General features: G+C 52.8%; 1 protein-coding gene across 2 annotated transcripts in view; it reads right to left on the reverse strand.

The window, feature by feature from the left end:
* Positions 1-18564, reverse strand: part of NCAN (neurocan) — a 41457-nt gene that overhangs the window by 11480 nt on the left and 11413 nt on the right. For both annotated transcript variants that reach the window (XM_017852709.1, XM_017852708.1), the window contains exons 4-12: positions 17864-18038; positions 17626-17753; positions 16792-17085; positions 14977-15564; positions 13414-14769; positions 7267-7383; positions 6078-6191; positions 2873-3031; positions 609-691 (exon numbers count right to left, since the gene is read on the reverse strand). In XM_017852709.1, the coding sequence (XP_017708198.1) occupies positions 609-691; positions 2873-3031; positions 6078-6191; positions 7267-7383; positions 13414-14769; positions 14977-15564; positions 16792-17085; positions 17626-17753; positions 17864-18038 (3014 nt within the window). The remainder of the gene's footprint in view (positions 1-608; positions 692-2872; positions 3032-6077; positions 6192-7266; positions 7384-13413; positions 14770-14976; positions 15565-16791; positions 17086-17625; positions 17754-17863; positions 18039-18564) is intronic.

An 18564-nucleotide genomic window follows, 5' to 3' on the forward strand; every position in this document is an offset into this window, starting at 1 on the left:
TATATATATATATATATATATATATTTTGTTTTTTGAGACAGAATCTCGTTCTATCATCACCTAGGCTGAAGTGCAGTGGCGTGATTTCGGCTCACTTCAACCTCCACCCCACAAGTTCAAGCAATTCTCGCACCTCAGCCTCCCGAGTAGCTGGGATTAGAGGCATATGCTGCCACGCCCAGCTAATTTTTATATTTTTAGTAGAGACAGGGTTTCACCATGTTGGCCAGGCTGGTCTCAAGTGATTACCTCACCTTGGCCTCCCAAAGTGCTGGGATTACAGGTGTGAGCCTCCATGCCCAGCCTAGAAATGAGAATATTTGAGAGACTATGGCTGGGGGACCAGGCAAAGTGAGTAGGGGAGGCGTCAGACCCTAGTCTCAGGTTTGTAACCTCTGCAGCTGGGTGGGCGTGGTCTGTTTACCTGAGCTGGGGAAGTCAGGGGAGAAGGCCTTTACTTGAAGCTCCTTTGCCAACTCCAGCATCTTAGAGCCACTAGAGACCTTTGACACCCAATTGCGACAACTTTGCACAAAAGGGCAAACTGAGGCCAGATGTCAGGCCTGATGCAGCTCAGCAGCCTAGGCCTGCAGCCCCCGCCACTCACCAGCCCGGTGTTGTCCGTCCATTGGAAATCCCTCTCCACGATCCTGTCGTTCAGGCCGATCCACGTGTTTTCGTGCCCAAAGCCTGCAGGGTCGGGGGTTGTGGGTCTGGGTGTTCACCCATGCCTCTTCCAGCCCAGGGCAGAGGCACAGGTGAGGTGGGGTAGGGTGTGGGAGGAAAGAATTCCTCACCTTCCCCAGTCTGGAGGTGGGCTGGGTGGGGGGAAAGATCTAGAAGGTGGAAATCAAGGGGGAAGAGGAGGGTACAGGGATGGAGGAGGATCCAGAGCCCCTTCCTCAGCCTCTCTATGGGCTGGGGGCCGGGTGAGGTATGTGTGGGAGGGGAAGACCCAGTCCATTCCTCAGCCTGGAGGTGGGCTGGAGGTTGAGGTGGAGAGTGAGGGAGATAGAAGTGAAGTTTACAGACGTTAGAGGACACAGGTGCCCTCCCCCAGTCTCTGTAAGAGCTGGAGAAGGGAAGTGGGGGGAGGGAGAAGGAGAGAGAAGAGGGGGAGGAGGGAGAGGAGAAAGGAGGAGGAGTGAAAGGGAGGAGGGGCAGGAGTAGGAAGAAGGATGGGGAGGAAGGAGGAGGAATGGAAGGGAGGAGGAGCAGGAGGGAGGAGGGGGAGGAATAAGAGGAGGAGGGGGAGGAGAAAGAAGGAGAAAGATCAGTGGAAGAGGGAGGGGGAGGAGTGAGAGGAAGGATGGGGAAGAGAAAGGAGGAGGAAGATGAGTGGAAAGAGGAGGCAGAGGAATGGGAGGGAGGAGGGAGAGAAGAGGAAGGAGAAAGGAGGAGAAAGATGAATGGAAGGAGGAGGGGAGGAGTTGGAGGGAGGAGGGAGAGGAATGGGAGGGAGGATGGGGAGGAGAAAGGAGGAGGAGTGGAAGGGAAGAGGAAGAGCAAGAGGGAAGGGGGAGGAAAGGGAAGGAGGCGGAGTAGAAGGGAGGAGGCCTGGGGAGGAGCATAAGGGAGGAGGAGACGAATGGGAGGAGGAGGAGGCAGGATGAGGAGGAGAAAGAAGGAAGAAGATGAGTGGAAGGAGGAGGGGAGGGAAGGGGAAGGAAAAGAGAGAGGAGGATGAGGAATGGGAGGAGGAGAGGGAGGAGGGTAGGGAGGATGAAGAGGAGAAAGGAGGTGGAAGATGAGTGGAAGGAGGAGGAGGGGGAGGGAGAAGGGGAGAACTAGGAGGAGGAGAAAGAATGGGAGGAGGAGGGAGGAAGAGGAGTGGAAGGAGGAGGGGAAGAAGTGGGAGGGAAGATGGGGAGGTAGGAGGGAGAGCAAGGAGGAGGAGGGTCAGGGGACAGGCATGAACCCCTCTCCCAGCTTCAGTGTAGGCTGCAGGTGCGTCCTCACCCCACCCTCCGAAAGCAAGGACTCTGGCTACCCTCTTTTAGGGGGGTGAGGCATGGGAAGAACTGGAATTAGGCCCAGGCTATGCCAGGGTTTGTGGCTAGAAGAAGCAGGAATAAACCCAGGCACTGTCACATCTTTGCAGAAATGAGAAGTAGGGGACAGGAGACACCAGTGGGCGCTGGACGGGCAGACAGGTGAGAAGGCGCGAGCCAGTCGCTCAGGAGGGAGTGGCCCGGTGGGATACGTCAAGGAAAAAGAAACAAGCGAACCAGGGAAGGAAGAAACGAAGGAGTCAATGAGGGATGGGATGGCGGCAAACGGAATAAACAGAATAAATGGATGGATGAGCAAAAGGCAGAGGGATAATGAATAAATCAATAAGTCCCAGATTACATGAATGCAACACTTGTCTCTCTCCTAGGTCTTTGCAAGGCTCATTCCTTATTTCATCCAACACATCACAGGTACTTCCCCCATCACCCTGCATCTCCTGGCCCTGTTTTGTTATCAGCACACATAGGATCCGTTGAATTACAGTATAGACTTATTCACTTAGATATTTACTTGTTTGTCTATATCCTCCCCAAGAAACGGTCACTCCCTGAGGACAGAGCAAAGTCAGCTTTGATCACTGCTGTGCTGTGTCAGTGTTCTTGGAATGGTGCCTGGCACACAGCAGGTACTCAGTAAATATTTGGTGAATGAATGAATGAATGAATGAAGTGAATGTATGAATTAACAAGTGAATTGACAGATTTCATGCATTAAGAAGTAGTCAGGGCTTGCGTTAATGAACACAGCTTTGGAAAGGTGACGTCTTGAAAACCAGGGAAGGGATGCCCTGGCAAAGGGCTACAAGTGCCACCCCTGCCCACCCTCCAGGCAGGTGGCCCCCTCCCCCAGAGCCCCTACTATTAATGAAGTTGTGCTCCTCTGGTGAGTGGACGCTGGTCAGGTGGCCGGAGCGGCGGCGGCAGTCCCTCTCGGCATCTTCCCATGCCCTCCGGTGGGCAAAATAGCGGTAACAGTGGCCCTGGAACTTGTGCCAGCCGCGGTCACAGCCCTCAGTGTCTGGGAGATGGGATAGGAGCGTGAGGGGGGTCTGGCCTTGGCCCAAGGCCTACCAGCGTGAGCACAGCTAGCCCACCAGAGAGAGGGCCCAATCCAAGGTCACTGCGAGGCGAGATCACCCCTCTCCCCATGCCTGGCCCCTCCTCCTGAGGCTCTGCTCTCCCGACCCTTTCACCTCCCATATTGACTTTTGTTTTTTTGGACAGGGTCTCACTCTATTGCCCAGGCTGGAGTGCAATGGCACAATCTCGGCTCACTGCTACCTCCGCCTACCACACTCAAGCAATCCTCCCACCTCAGCCTCCAGAGTAGCTGGGATTACAGGCATGTGCCATCATGTTCAGCTAATTTTTGTATTTTTAATAGAGATGGGGTTTCACCATGTTGGTCAGGTTGATCTCAAACTCCTGGCCTCAAGTGATCTGCCCACCTCAGCCTCCTAAAATGTTGGGATTACAACCGTGAGCCACCACACTGGCCAAATCTTAACGTCTTTTCTTTGTTTCTGGAAGAGATTTAAGTGGGAGATCAGTCCCTGACACCCCCTCTCATTCCAATGCTGAAGTCTCCTTCTCTGATGTCAGGGCTACATCCTTTGTATGGACATGGGAGCTCAGACATTTCTCCACAGAAGACATACAAATGACCAACAAGCACATGAAAAGATGCTCATTGTCAATGTCGAAACCACCATGAGATACTTCACACCCACTAGGATGGAGATATATACATATATATATTTGGGATGGAGTCTCCCTCTGTCGCCCAGGCTGGAGTGCAATGTCTCGATCTTGGCTCACTGCAGGCTCCACCTCCCAGGTTCAAGCAATTCTTCTGCCTCAGCCTCCCGAGTAGCTGGGATTACAGGCGCGTGTCACCACGCCTGGCTAATTTTTGTAATTTTAGTAGAGACAGGGTTTCTCCATGTTGGCCAGGATGGTCTTGATCTCCTGACCTCAGATCTGCCCGCCTTGGCCTCCCAAAGTGCTGGGATTACATATAATTTTTTTAAAGGAAAAGTAGGCTGAGGATGGTGGCTCAGGCCTGTAATCTCAGCATTTTGGGAGGTCGAGGCTGGTGGATCACTTGAGGCCAGGAGTTCAAGACCAGCTTAGCCCCATCTCTACTAAAATTCAAAAAAAAAAAAAAAAAAATTGAGTCAGGTGTGGTGGTGGATGCCTATAGTCCCAGATACTGGGGAGGTTGAGGCATGAGAATCACTTGCACCGGGAGGTGGAGGTTGTAGTGAGCTGAGATCACACCACTGCACTCCAGCCTGGGTGACAGAGTGAGACTCTGTCTCAAAAAATAAAAATAAAAATAAATTAAAAAAATAAAAATTAGCCAGGCATGGTGGCACGAACCTGCAGTTCCAGCTACTGGGTAGGCTGAAGCAAGAGGACTGTTTGAGCCTGGGGGTTCAAGATGACAGTGAGCTATGATTGTACCACTGTACTTTCCAGCCTGAACACAGCGTGAGAAACTGTTTAAAAAAAAAAAAAAAAGACCAAGCACGGTGGCTCATGTTTGTAAGCCCAACACTTTGGGAGGCTGAGGCAGAAGGATTACATGAACCCAGTAGTTTGAGAGCAGCCTGGGCAACATGGCAAAACCCCATCTTTAAAAAAATAAAAAATAAATAAAAATAAATTAAACCTAGAGTTACCATATGACCCAGCAATTCCACGCATCCATCGAAACACGAATAGATAAACAAAATGTGATATAGCCATACAACGGAATATTACTCAGCCATGAAAAGGAATGAAACACTGATTCATGTTACAACACAGATGAACCTTGAAAACATGCCAGGTGAAAGAAGCCAGACACAAAAGACACATATTTTGAGATTCCACTCATATGAAACGTCTATAACAGGCAAATCCACAGAGACAGAAAGCAGATTAGCGGTTGCCAGGGTCTGGGGAATGGGAATAGGGAGTGACCGCCTAGTGGGCACAGAGTTTCTTTCTGGGGTGCTGAAAAAGTTCTGGAACTAGAGAGAGGTGATGGCTATACAACATTGTGATTGTACAGAATGCCACTGAAATGTACACTTTAAAATGGTTAATTTGGCTGGGCTCAGTGGCTGTAATCCCAGTAGATTGGGAAGCTGATGTGGACAGATTGCTTGAGCTCAGGAGTTCAAGACCAGTCTGGGCAACATGGTGAAACCTTGTCTCTACAAAATATACAAAAATTAGCCAGGCATGGTGGCATGTGTCTGTAGTCCCAGCCTACTGGGGAGGCTGAGGTGGGAGGATCACTTGAGTCTGGGAGGTCAAAACTACAATGAGCCAAGATCACACCACTGTACTCCAGCCGGGGTGCCAGGGTGAGACCCTGTCTCAAAAAATAAAATAAATTTAGCAAGGCGTGGTGGTGCGTGCCTGTAATCCCAGCTACTCAGGAGGCTGAGGGAGGAGAATTGCTTGAACCAGGGAGGGGGAGGTCACAGTGAGCTGAGATCATGCCACTGCACTCCAGCCTGGTGACAGAACGAGACTCTATCTCAAAAAAATAAAGTAAAATAAAATAAAATGAAATAAAATAAAATAAAATAAAATAGGGCAGGCGCAGGGGCACATGCCTGTAAATCCAGCACTTTGGGAGGCCAAGGTGGGTGGATCACCTGAGGTCAGGAGTTCAAGACCAGCCTGGCCAACATGGCAAAACCCCGTCTCTACTAAAAAATACAAAAATTAGCCAGGCATGGTGGTGGGCGTCTGTAATCCCAGCTACTTGGGAGGCTGAGGCAGGGAGAATTGCTTGAATCTGGGAAGTGGGGGTTGCAGTGAGCCAGGACGGCGTCATTGCACTCCATCCTGGGTGGCAGAGTGAAATTCCATCTCAAAAAAATAATAAAATAAAATAAAATGGTTAATTCTATGTTACGCACTATTTGTCTAAAACAATAATTTATCTTGTGTCAGGCTCACAGCCATGGAACTGGAGGCAGGGACCTGGAGTATATGGGGAAGCCTGTGGCTGGGCACCCAACCCCACTCTTGGAACTGTTTCTGGGGTTGCAACAGAAACTCACCTTTCTCGCAAAGGCTGCCCCCATAGCTGGGGAGGCAAAGGCAGACAAAGCCGTTGACCTCATCGATACAGGTGCCTCCATTCTCACAGGGGCTGCAGAGGCAGTCATCAATGTCTGGCAGAGAGGAGAAGAGACTGAGTCAGAGGTCAGCTTCCCCTTGGCTCTGAGCCCCCACAGGAAACTAAGCAGAAGATGGGGTCATAGTCCTACCATCCATCCTGGACCTGAGTGCAGCAGTCGCAGTCTGCACAGATGGCCCAGTGACTCTGCAGGCAAGGGGGTAGAACCTCATACAATTAACATAAATTAGCATTAATGAGAGCAGATGCCATTGGGGCAGCTGAGAGCCAGGATGTGCAGACTGTTCTCCCTGACTCTAGAGAAGTGAAGATTATACTCTCAAAAACAGGCTCATAGAAAACTGAAGCTGGAGTCTCTTTTAGGCATTTGCAAAGACTTGCACAGAGTCACAAAGCTGTTTGTGGGTAAAGCTAGATATTCACTGAGTTCTTCTTCTACCGGTCCATGTGTAGACAGTGCTTGAGGCACATACGGCACTGGGCAAGTCACTTTCCCTCCTTGAAACTCAGCTTATTTTTTTGAAAATGGTAATAATAATGGGCTCCTACTCAAGGGTGATTGTGAGTAGGGAAGCAATAGAAGAGCTCAATAAATTATATCATTTATATTTATTGTTATAATTCTGTAATCAGTCTTGTGATTGTGAAGGTTGTGAAGTCAAGATGATGCATAGAGCTCAAGAAATTATGTCACTTATATTTGTTGTTGTAATTTCATAATTGGTAGTATTTCTTGTGTTGGGCTTTGAAGCTAGCACCCAGCAGTTCTGGTGGCAGTGCTTATACCTCCCACCCACCCAGGAAAGGGCAAGATCCCCACAGGGACTTTGCAGGGAGGAGTCTTGGACATATCATTCCTTTGTCTTTCTCTTCCCACTCTGACTGGTAGTAATGGGAGACAGCACACCAGAGATGAAAGCTCAGCTGTTTGATTCTGGATCCACTAACTGGGCTGATTTAGCTGGATGTAAGGACTGGGATTTGGGAATGGAGCATCTGAAACCAGCTTTTTGTGATCTCTGAATTCTGAGGGCATGGCTGCTGGAGTACAACCCAAGGCTCTGGAGTCAAATAAATTTAGATTCAGATCCTGAGTCTGGGGTACTCACCAATCTCACAGTTCTCCCCGGCGAAGCCCTGATCACAGCTACAGCCATACATGGTGCCATTGGCATTACATGTCCCTCCATGAAGACAAGGGTTGTTCTCACAGGGATCTGAGTGCGCTGAAGGATGGATGGGTAGTATGGGGAAGAGTCAAACTACAGATCTTTTGCCTTCCTGGAATCAAGACCCCAGGCCCCCAAACTGCTCTAATCAAACCCTCCCTATGGAGTCCTCTTTATAACTTCCCCAACCAGTGGTCACCAACTCCCTCTCATATGCCCCCTGTTACGAGGAGTTTACTCCTTTCAGAAACTGCCCCAAAGCATCTGTGGACTTCCCTGCCTATAGCAAAGTCCTTCCTCAGCCTGAACTGGAATGGGGCTCCCAGAGACCAGGGCTGCCTGAAGGACCTCGCAGAATGTTTCTCCCAGAACACAGGCTTCTGTGTCCTCCCTGACTTAAGCGTCCTTCCCCTCCTTTGGGCACACCCTGCTCATCACTGTGCTTCTCACAAATTGGGACACAGGAGTGGACATAGGTTCTAGCCTGGGCGACATAGTGAAAAAAAAAAATCCTCATCCTGCCCCAGCCAACACAGATCCTGTCAGGGCAGCATCTGACCATTCCACTGCACAGTGGAATTAAATTTTTAAAAAATTAAATTAAAAAACAAAAAAGAGGCCAGGCACCATGGCTCATGCCTGTAATCGTAGTACTTTGGGAGGCCAAGGCAGGTGGATCACCTGAGGTCAGGAGTTCGAGACCAGCCTGGCCAACATGGTGAAACCCTGTCTCTACTAAAAATACAAAAAATTAGCTGGGCGTGGTGGCAGGAGCCTGTAATCCCAGCTACTCGGGAGGCTGATGCAGGAGAATCCTTTGAACGCCAAAGGCGGAGGTTGCAGTGAGCTGAGATCACGCCACTGCACTCCAGCCTGGGTGACAGAGTGAGACTCCATCTCAAAAAAAAAAAAAGAAAGAATGAAATGCTTCATTTTTTGCACAGGGGCCATGCTAATCTTCTCTGTATTGTTCTAATTTTAGCATATGTGCTGCTGAAGCGAGCATTACTTTACTTTTTTTATTAGAACAATCGTTTCTTGTCTGTATCTCTCCCTAGAGCACTGGTGTTCCATATGGCAGCCACATATAGATATTCACGCTTAAATCAATTAAAGTGAAATAAAAGTAAAAACGTCATCCCTCAGTTGTCCTAGCCACTTTTCAAGTTAGCGTCGATAGAGAACATTTCCATCCCTGGGAAAGTTCTAGACTGTTGCTCTAGGACATCAGTTTTCAGAGGACAGGGGATTTGGTTTGAACACAGGGTCCGGGACAAAGCAGGCACTCAGTAATTGCTTGCTAAGGGAATGAAGGTGGCAGCTGGCCCTCCTGAGGTAGCTGAGGCCTGTCCCTGGGGTGACCCCATGGATGGCAAAGGGGCTTGTGGATGGCAGGGCCTGTGGCTGGACGATGGCCCTGCACGTGTGTGCACACGCACAGAGCTGCCAGGCAGCGGGACGCATGAGCCCCGCCAGGTGCCCTGCGCTGCTGACACCTGCCCACGGACTGGCGGTGACTCAGTCACTTGCTGGTACTGCATTTATTTTTGGCTTCATTAGCATTTCTTCTGCAAGCGGCGGGTGGGTAGGCGCCTGGGTCTCCCCAGCACTGCCCGCCAATCTCTGTCCTGTTGCCGCTGGCTTCATTGTGGACCCCAGGATCCAGAAAAGTATAAGATAGACCCAGCCTCAGCCCAGGTGCAGCTCCAACCCCTGTTTACTTAGTGTTCCTATGTGGTCGCCCTCCCACCTCTCTGACTGCCCCTTCTCTATTTCTTTGGGCATTGAACTTCTTCCCTTCCGATCATCTTTCCAGGGTTGATCCCTACATAGCCCCTCTCTTCTCTCACCACCACCCTAAGATTATTACTATTTTTTTTTTTGAGACGGAGTCTTGCTGTGTCCCCCAGGCTGGAGTGCAGTTGCATGATCATAGCTTACTGCAGCCGCAACCTCCCAGGGTCAAGCGGTTCTCCCACCTCAGCACCCCTGAGTAGCTGGGACCACAGGTACGCACCATGCTAATTTTAAAATTTGTTTTGTAGAGACGGGGTCTCACTACGTTGCCGAGGCTGGTCTCCAACTCAGAGCCCTGCCGAGGGCTCAAGTGATCCTCCCGCCTCAGCCTCCCAAAGTGCTGGAATTACAGGCATGAGCCATCACACCCAGCCTCATGTACTTTTTTATGCCAATGAACTAAGCATTTCACAACCTAGTGACTGAGACAGAAGCCCTGTTTTCCAGCCAGGTGGGGTGGCTCTCGCCTATAATCCCAGCACTTAGGGAGGCTGAGGCGGGTGGGTCACTTGAGTCAGGAGCTCAAGACCAATCTGGTCAACATGGTGAAACCCCATCTCTACTAAAAGTACAAAAATTAGCCAGGGGGCCAGGCATGGTTGCTCACGCCTGTAATCCCAGCACTTTGGGAGGCGGAGGTGGGCGGATCACAAGATCAGGAGATCGAGACCACGGTGAAACTCCGTCTCTACTAAAAACACCAAAAAAAAAAATTAGCCGGGTGCGGTGGCGGGCGCCTGTAGTCCCAAGCTACTCGGGAGGCTGAGGCAGGAGAATGGCGTGAATCCGGGAGGCAGAGCTTGCAGTGAGCCGAGATCTCACCACTGCACTCCAGCCTGGGTGACAGAGCAAGACTCTGTCTCAAATAAATAAATAAATTAAATAACAAAAAATAAAAATACAGAAAATTAGCTGAGTGTGGTGGCAGGCAGGCACCTGTAGTCCCAGCTACTCAGGAAGCTGAGGCAGGAGAATCGCATGAACTGGGGAAGCGGAGCTTGCAGTGAGCCAAGATCGCGCCACTGCACTCCAGCCTGGGTGACACAGTGAGACTCCGTTTCAAAAAAAAGAAAAAAGAAAGAAAAAAAAATTAGACAGGCATGGTGATGCATGCCTACAATCCCAGCATCCCAGCTACTCAGGAGGCTGAGGCATGAAAATCACTGGAACCTGGGAGGCGGAGGTTGCAGTGACCCCAGATCACTACTGTACTCTAGCCTGGGCGACAGAGCAAGACACTGTCTCAAAATAAAAAAAAAAAAAAGAAGCCCTGTGTTCAGACAACCTGGATCCAAACCCCAGCCTTGACACTCCCTTAGTTGCATGGCTGCACAAGGCACTTGACCTCTCTGTGTCTGTCTCCCTATCTGCAAAGTGAGGATCACACTGGAGCTTTTCCCATAAGGACATTAAAAGGGTTAACCAAGATAACTCCAGTAAAGTGCTTTGAATAAGCCAAGCACGCTGGCAGTAACCCATAAATGTCAGCCTTTATGGATACAAGCGGCCCTGCCCCTGGGTCGGCCTGCCTCCAGGACATCTAAGAAAAGAAGATCTGCCAGGCGCTATGGCTCACGTCTGTAATCCCAACACTTTGGGAGGCCAAGGCGAGAGGATTGCTTGAGCCCAGGAGTTTGAGACCAGCCTGGATAACATAGGGAGACCCCCATCTCTTCATACACACACACACACACACACACACACACACACACACAGAGCTGGGTGTGGTGGTTGCATGCCTGTAGTCCAAGCTACTGGGGAGGCTGATGTGGGAGGATCACTTGAGCCTGGGTGCAGTGAGCTATGGTTGCCCCACTGCACTCCAGCCTGAGCAACAGACCAAGACCCTGTCTGGAAAAAATAAAAAGGAAAAAAAAAACAAAATAAAATAGATCCCACCCCAACACAGCCCAGAGGTGACAGGCTGGATGATGAAACCTGCATCAGCTATTTCCATCATCATGACACTTTGCCTTCAAAAAAAGGGGCACCACGGCCGGGCGCGGTGGCTCAAGCCTGTAATCCCAGCACTTTGGGAGTCCGAGACGAGCGGATCACGAGGTCAGGAGATTGAGACCATCCTGGCTAATACGGTGAAACCCCGTCTCTACTAAAAAAATACAAAAAACTAGCCGGGCGAGGTGGCGGGCGCCTGTAGTCCCAGCTACTCCGGAGGCTAAGGCAGGAGAATGGTGGGAATCCGGGAGGCGGAGCTTGCAGTGAGCTGAGATCCGGTCACTGCACTCCAGCCTGGGCGACAGAGCGAGACTCTGTCTCAAAAAAAAAAAAAAAAAAAAAAAGGGGGCATCAACTAGGGCAACATGGCAAAACTCTGTCTCTACAAAAAATACAAAAATTGGCCAGGCCTGGTGGTGCACACCTGGTCCCAGTTACTTGGGAGCCTGAGGCAGGAAGATCACCTGAGCCTAGGGAGGTCAAGGCTGCCCTGAGCCATGATCCTGCCATTGCACTCAAGCCTAGGTGACAGAGTGAGACCCTTTCAAAAAAAAAGGCGGGGGCAGGGGGTTGCGGTAGTTAAACGCCAATGGTGTTAATAAAAGTGCACAACTCGACCGGGTACCATGGCTCAAGCCTGTAATCCCAGCACTTTGGGAGGCCGAGGTGGGTGGATCACCTGAGGTCAGGAGTTTGAGACCAGCCTGGCCAACATGGTGAAACCCCCCCCATCTCTATTAAAAATACAAAAATTAGCCAGGCATGGTGGTGGGAGCCTGTAATACCATCTAATCAGAAGGCTGAGGCAGGAGAATCACTTGAACCTGGGAGGTGGAGGTTGCAGTGCGCCGAGATCACACCACTGCACTCCAGGCTGGATGACAGAGTGAGACTTGGTCTGAAAAAACAAACAAAAAAAAATTGTGCAACTCAGAAAAAAAGACTTATTAATTAGCTGCTTGTTTTGTTTTGTTAGTTTGATTTGAGGCAGGGTCTCGTGGTGGAGCTATCATAGCTCACTGCAGCTTGGCTAATTTCTTTTTATTTTTAGTAGAGATGGTATCTTGCTGTGTTGTCCAGCCTGGTCTTAAACTCTTGAGCTCAAGTGATTCTCCCACCTCAGCCTCCCAAAGGGCTAGGATGACAGGCATGAGCCATTGCATGCAGCCACTTTTTCGTTTGTTTCTTTTTAAATTTCATTTGGCCAAAAAACTCAGCTTAATTTGGCAGGACCTAAGAATGGCTGGAATTTGCAGACTGAGCTGAGGCCGACCTGGCCCCAGGGAGAACAGGGCAGCTGATTTCTCTGGAGGCTGCTGGCCACAGAGTAGTTAAGACTCCGGCTGACTTGGGCTCCAGTTGAGGTTTGACCACTGATTAGCCAAGTGGAGTTGTACCTCCCTGAGCCTCGGTTTGCTATCTGTAGAATGGGGGTGATCCTCGCCCCTTGTGTGCCTTCCCAGCACCCTCTTTCCCTGTGGCTTGAGACCCCTCATGAGTCAAATCACTGAATTCCAGCTCCCATTCACATTTGTCCAGGAAACCCTCCCTGCCACGCCTCCTCCCTCTGGCCTCGCCTGGGAGGCGTCTGTCTTGCTCTGTCTTCCCCAGACTCGGGGAATCCTGGAAAGCCAGTCCCTGGGCGTCACACCACTGTCCAGTACAAAGCAGATGTAGACATGGTTTGTAACTGAACTCATTCCCTAAATCAGACTCTACTCAATGCCTCGCCACTCCCCCATTTTGGTTTTGTTTTTGTTTTGTTTGAGATGGAGTCTCACTCTGTCACCCAGGCTAGAGTGCAGTGGTGCGATCTGGGCTCACTGCAACCTCCGCCTCCTGGGTTCAAGCGATTCTCATGCCTCAGCTTCCCCAGTAGCTGGGATTACAGGTGTGTGCCACCACACCCGGCTAATTTTTATATTTTTAGTAGAGACAGAGTTTCGCCATGTTGGCCAGGCTAGTCTTGAACTCTTGACCTCAAGTGATCTGCCCATCTCGGCTTCCCAAAGTGCTGGGATTACAGGTGTGAGGCACCGCACCTGGCCACTCACCACTCTCAAATTTTGCTCATTGGGATGTATGCTCTGTGTCCAAAATTGTTCAAGTGCTACTTCATCTCCTGGCCTTTGCCAGTACTCGTTCCTCTGCCAGCAATGTCATTTCTGAAATTCAACTCCACCTGATAGGCTCCTACTTCCAGCGTCATGCCCCACTAGAAAGCTTCCAGATCCTCAGGGACAACCATTCCTCTCTGCTCTGGGCTCCCCCAGCCCCTGCCCCCCAAGCCCTGACCATGGATAGCTGGACAGAGTCCTGGGACTTTGTACTCACCCTCCTCTGCACCCTCATTTGTAGGGGTCCCTGACAGGGCTGGCTCCTCTCCACTTGCCACCTCCTCCCAGAAGCTCTCTACGCCTGGACTCCCTGCCAGGACCTCCAGTTTGAAGTCCTCTATGCCCAGGGTGATAGGCAGCAGGGTGCTGGAGGGGTCCCACGGTACCGTAGGCTCCCCTGAGGAAACTAAGGCAGACTCGCCCACACTGGCTGCAGTCGGTGTCCCAGGAGGAACAGCCGGTTTCCCCAGGGGGCTGCTCTGATGAGGAGGTGCTGAAGTTCCTGATGTTCCCAGGGTCTCCACCTGATCCTCTGGCTCTGGGTGGGGTTGGAAGCTTGAGGAGGCCAGTGTAGACACGGCTGGAACTCCAACCTTGTCCCCCTGCTCGGTCGTTAGGGATGTCACAATGCTTGTATCCAGGGCTACCTGAGGGCTCAAGGTGGTGCTTTCAGCTTCTTCAAACAACTGGGATCCAGGTTCCCAAATTCCACTAGCATCACTGGGGTCTGGCGTGACTGTGGAATCCGTGGGATTCACAGTGGGTCCTTCATCTTTAGCAACCCGAGGCTCCAAATTCGGGGTGACTTTGGGTACTAAGAAGACTCCAGGGCTTCCCGAGGGGGCAGATGGGGAGCTTGCATCCAGCCCTTTGCTGTACACTGAGGGCCAGGGGTCCTGTACCTCATCTACAGTGGCCTGCAAGCCAGAAGTGGGGCTTTCTGCTGTGTCGAAGACCCCAGACTCAGACCCTGAGATGCCCCTGAGGCCCGTTAGCTCAGTGGCAGTCTCAGTGGGGACAAAACCTACAGCCACATTCTTGTTTACAGAAGGCCATGGGCTGGAGCTGGGGTGTTCAGCTTTGTTGACCTGAGCAAGGCTGGTCTCCCCAATTTCTCTGAAGTCTGCCCTGGGGGACTCAGGTGTTGGGGGCATGGCCTCTCCACCCTGTCCTGTCGGGGTCAAAAAGGGAGGCAGGGAATACACCTTGGTCTCCGCAGCAGGGGAAGGTGGAGCCGTGGCCATGGCCTCACCATGTCCCTCAACTCTACTGGCCTCTGTGGAGACGGAGGTGGGGTGTGGCAGCATCCACTGTTTGGGACCACGCAGCATGGCCATCATAGGGAGATCTGGGGAGGTGGCCAAGGGGGACGCCTCCCAGGGGGCAGGGCTGGGAGCTGAGACAGTGGCCTCCAAGGGGGACCAAAACAGGTCTGGGGTGGCTGGCCTGGCACTGGGGCCCTCGGCTTTCTCTAACTCCGGGACAGTGGCCCTACTGTGGCCTGAGATGCTGGGTGGGACCACGGTCGGGGGCCACAGCCAGGGCTCTGGGGAGCTCTTGCCACCAGCAGAACCTGCAACAACATCAAGGCAGTCATTACAATGATCTCTCAGCAGCCCCTTTGGTTGGACTCCAGGCCCAACGGAGAGGGGGCTTCTGAGGCCAGAGTACCCAGCTGGGATTCAGAGCTTCCTCCCTCATCCTGAGTGTAGCCATGGCTACTTCTCCACCCTCACCTCCAGATCCCCAGGTAGGTCCCGCCTCCCCCAGAGCAACTCACCAGCTCCAGGCATATCCACCTCATTGGTCAGATCAGCCCAGGGGCTCCGGCTGTGGCCACTGCCCAACATCTCTGTGACTGCCATGGCCAGCGGAGGCTCCACTTGGTTCCCCACAGCCTCTGAGGTTGGGGCCTGGACGCTGGCCTCCATCCCCTCTTGCAGCCCCCGCTCCGGTTCCTGCTGCTGAAAGTAGCGCCCATTCAACCCTTTGAAGCGCCCCCTCCTCCTAGCCGTAGGGTCAGTTGGGGCCACTTCCGTGTGTGAACTTGCTGTAGTGCCTGCCCCTGTGTCACTAGGGCTGGGGGCCACCGTGCTTAGCCACACTTCCCCAGTGGGCCATGAGACCAGCATGGGGTCCCCAGGGGTAGGGCTGAGTGTCTGTTGAGACTCCTGCTTCTCTGCCAAGATCAGGGGTTCTTCTTCCCCACTGGACACCAGAGGTTCCTGGAAGTCAGGGGTGACCACCTCTTCCTCCTCCAGGGTAGGCTCCAGTTCTCTAACTGGGGGCCCCTCTGCTGACAGAATCTCCCCCTCATCCCCAGAGGATGGGGTCTCTAGGTCTCCATGTTGTGATGTGGGGTGATGAGCTGTGGGAGAAAGCAGAAGAGGTTGTGTTAGGCCCAGGGGTGGCCTGGGAAGTTCTGCTTGAAGTCTACCCACTTTCCAGCATGCTGCAGCACAAGCCTCCTGTGCACCTCTGTCTCTCCTAAGTGGTTTCTGAGATTCTCCCAGCCTGAGAGAGGGAAGTATAAAGCTTTCACCTCCACCGTTGAGGCTGGGGACCACCTGAGCCACTGTCAGGGTCAGAGTCAACTGGCTGCAGTGAGGGCTATAAGAATTTGGGCCAGGTGCGGTGGCTCACGTCTGTAATCCCAGCACTTAGGGAGGCCAAGGCGGGTGGATAACTTGAGGTCAGGAGTTCAAGACCAGCCTGGCCAACATGGTGAAACCCCGTCTCTACTAAAAATACAAAAATTAGTTTGGCGTGGTGGCGCATTCCTGTCCCAACTACTCGGGAGGTGGAGGCAGGAGAATCGCTTGAACACGGGAGGCGGAGGTTGCAGTCAGCCAAGATCGCACCACTGCACTCCAGCCTGGGTGACAGAGGGAGCCTCCATCTCAAAAGAAGAAAAAAAAACCCAACAATTTGGCTCATGGGCAAAGCTCAGGCAGCGTCCAACTCTCATGAACTTGGGTCAGCCTGTTGAGAGGTTCAACTCAACCTTGGTGACGGATCCTCTCCTGGTACAGGTGGTGCCCAGTGGGCATGGTATGCCCGTGCCAGGATTGGGGCAGCTTCCTTAGAGGACTTGACCCCTTTGGGGTGATGCTTGCACCTTCCAAGGCTGTCCCCACTGTCCCCCAACAAGGGCAAGTGTCATCCCTGCTCCCACCCCCGGTGTGGAGCCCAGAGGTGGCCAATTGAGGCGTAATCTCTTCCACGGGGGTATGTGTATGGGCGTGTCTCTAGGTAGAATATGCCCCACCCAAGGGCTTGTCTTTCACGTTTATGGGGCCTCCAGACCTCAGGCGATACAGCCCACCCAGCAAAGATGGCACCCCAGCAGAGTAGCCTCCTCTGGAGCCCTGTTCTTTCCCTAGGACCGGGATCCTAGGGAAAGATTTGTCGTAAGGGGTATGGCCTTCGCCCGGGGGCGTGGCCCTCACCCAGGGACGTGGCCCTCACCCAGGGACGTGGCTTATCACAAAGCGAGCTTCCATGTGTCTCTCCCTTGGCTTGGCGAGGCTTTCAGGGGCGTGGCCTTCGCCAAAGTGAAAGCCCTGGGGGCGCGGCCACCAGGGGACGCACGCACCTCGGAAGCAGTAGGCGTCGAAGCGCGCGGCGGGCGAAGGGAAGCCAGTCCGGTTAGCGAAGCGGTAGACGGTGCGCACGCCCGGGGCTGGGCCCCCGCAGCGCCGGCGCGGCGTCTGGATCGGGTAGCGCACGCTGCCGTCTGCCAGCCAGCCCGGGTCGCACTGGTCCAGGCCCTCATGCCAGGCCAGGTGCAGCTGTCCCACCGAGGCCAGCGCGGCACCCTGGCGGCGGCACTGTGCACGCGCGCCAGCCAGTGTCAGGCGGCGGGCCGGGCCCACGTAGAAGACCTCTCCTGCGGGAGGGGCGGGTGGAGGTCAGGGGGGCTGGGGAACCCTCCCCTGGAGCCCAGGAAGTGGGTCCAACTCCAAATAGTCCCCACCTGGACGTTAGGGTGGTGTTTAAAAGAGGCAGTGACAACTGCAGCTCTGCGTCCAGCTCCGGGACCATCGTTGTCCTTACCTCTCATGCAGAGCTAAGTCTCTTTTTACAAATGGAGTAACTCAGGCACACAGGCAAGTCGGGCTTCAGGAGAGGGAGGGGCTCGGTGAAGGGGGCTCACAGAGGAGGAAGCAGGTAGGGACAGGGAGGCAGGCAGGGGACAGGAGATCAGAGAGGGAAAGAGGATCAGAGAGAGGAAGGGGGCAAAGGGACGGAGGGGGACTCAGGGAAGCATGGAAAGCTCAGAAAATGGGTGAGATCATGTCTTGGTTGCAGGTTTAGAGAGGTTTAAGACAGGAGACTTGCATAAGGACCCGGGAGGATGCCAATTGGGGAGAATGATAGAGGCTCAAAGAGAGGCGGAGGGGCCGTGTCCTGCCAGTTCCAGACTTACCCCCCAGCTCCCGGGCAAAGCAATACACATCATAGAGTTCCTGTGGGTTGCGCCTCCCATAGCTCCGAACCCCTGGAAGGCTGCTACGGTCACCATAGCAACCAGGACGGGACTGGGTGATAGGATACCTGATAACACAAGGGGAGGGTCCCTCTCAGATGTGTACTCCTGGAGCCCCCAAGGAACCTCCTTCCCCATCGGCTAGTCTTCATCTCCCTGCCCTGTGTATCCCCCTCACCGAACAGTGCGGTCAGAGAGCCAGCCAGCATCACAGTTGTCAAAGCCATCCTCGAAGGCAGCCTGTAGATGCCGAGGGGCTGCAATGATGGCTGAGCTGAGATGGCAGGCCTCCTGGGCCTCAGCGAAGGTCAGTGCATAGCGGTCCTGGGCTGCCCGGTAGTGGAACACAACACCTGTGGGGGAACATCCAGGATCGGGGGGCGGTCGACTTATGCTGGAATCTTCAAGAACAGACCTACCTCTTGCAGAATGACTTCCCACCCCTGTCTGATAATAATAGACCCACACACAGTGTGGGTCGAGGGTGGGAAGCAAGATCCATATGCCCCCATTTTACAGATGAGGAAACTGATAACAATGGCCATAAAGGGTTACAAGTTAGCAAATATTTACAATGTGAAAAGCATTTATGGCCGGGTGTGGTGGCTCACTTCTGTAATCCCAGCACTTTGGGAGGCCAAGGTGGGCGGATCACTTCAGGTCAGGAGTTCGAGACTAGCCTGGCTAACATGGTGAAACCCTGTCTCTACTGAAAATACAAAAAATAGCTGGGCGTGGTGGCACACGCCTGTAATCTCAGCTACTCAGGAGGCTGAGGCAGGAGAACCGCTTGAACCCAGGAGGCGGACGTTGTGGTGAGCCGGGATTGAGCCACTGCACTCCAGCCTGGGAGACAGAACAAGACTTCATCTCAAATAA

Source organism: Rhinopithecus bieti, unplaced genomic scaffold, assembly GCF_001698545.2.
Source record: "Rhinopithecus bieti isolate Rb0 unplaced genomic scaffold, ASM169854v2 scaffold_34968, whole genome shotgun sequence".
NCBI lineage: Eukaryota > Metazoa > Chordata > Mammalia > Primates > Cercopithecidae > Rhinopithecus > Rhinopithecus bieti.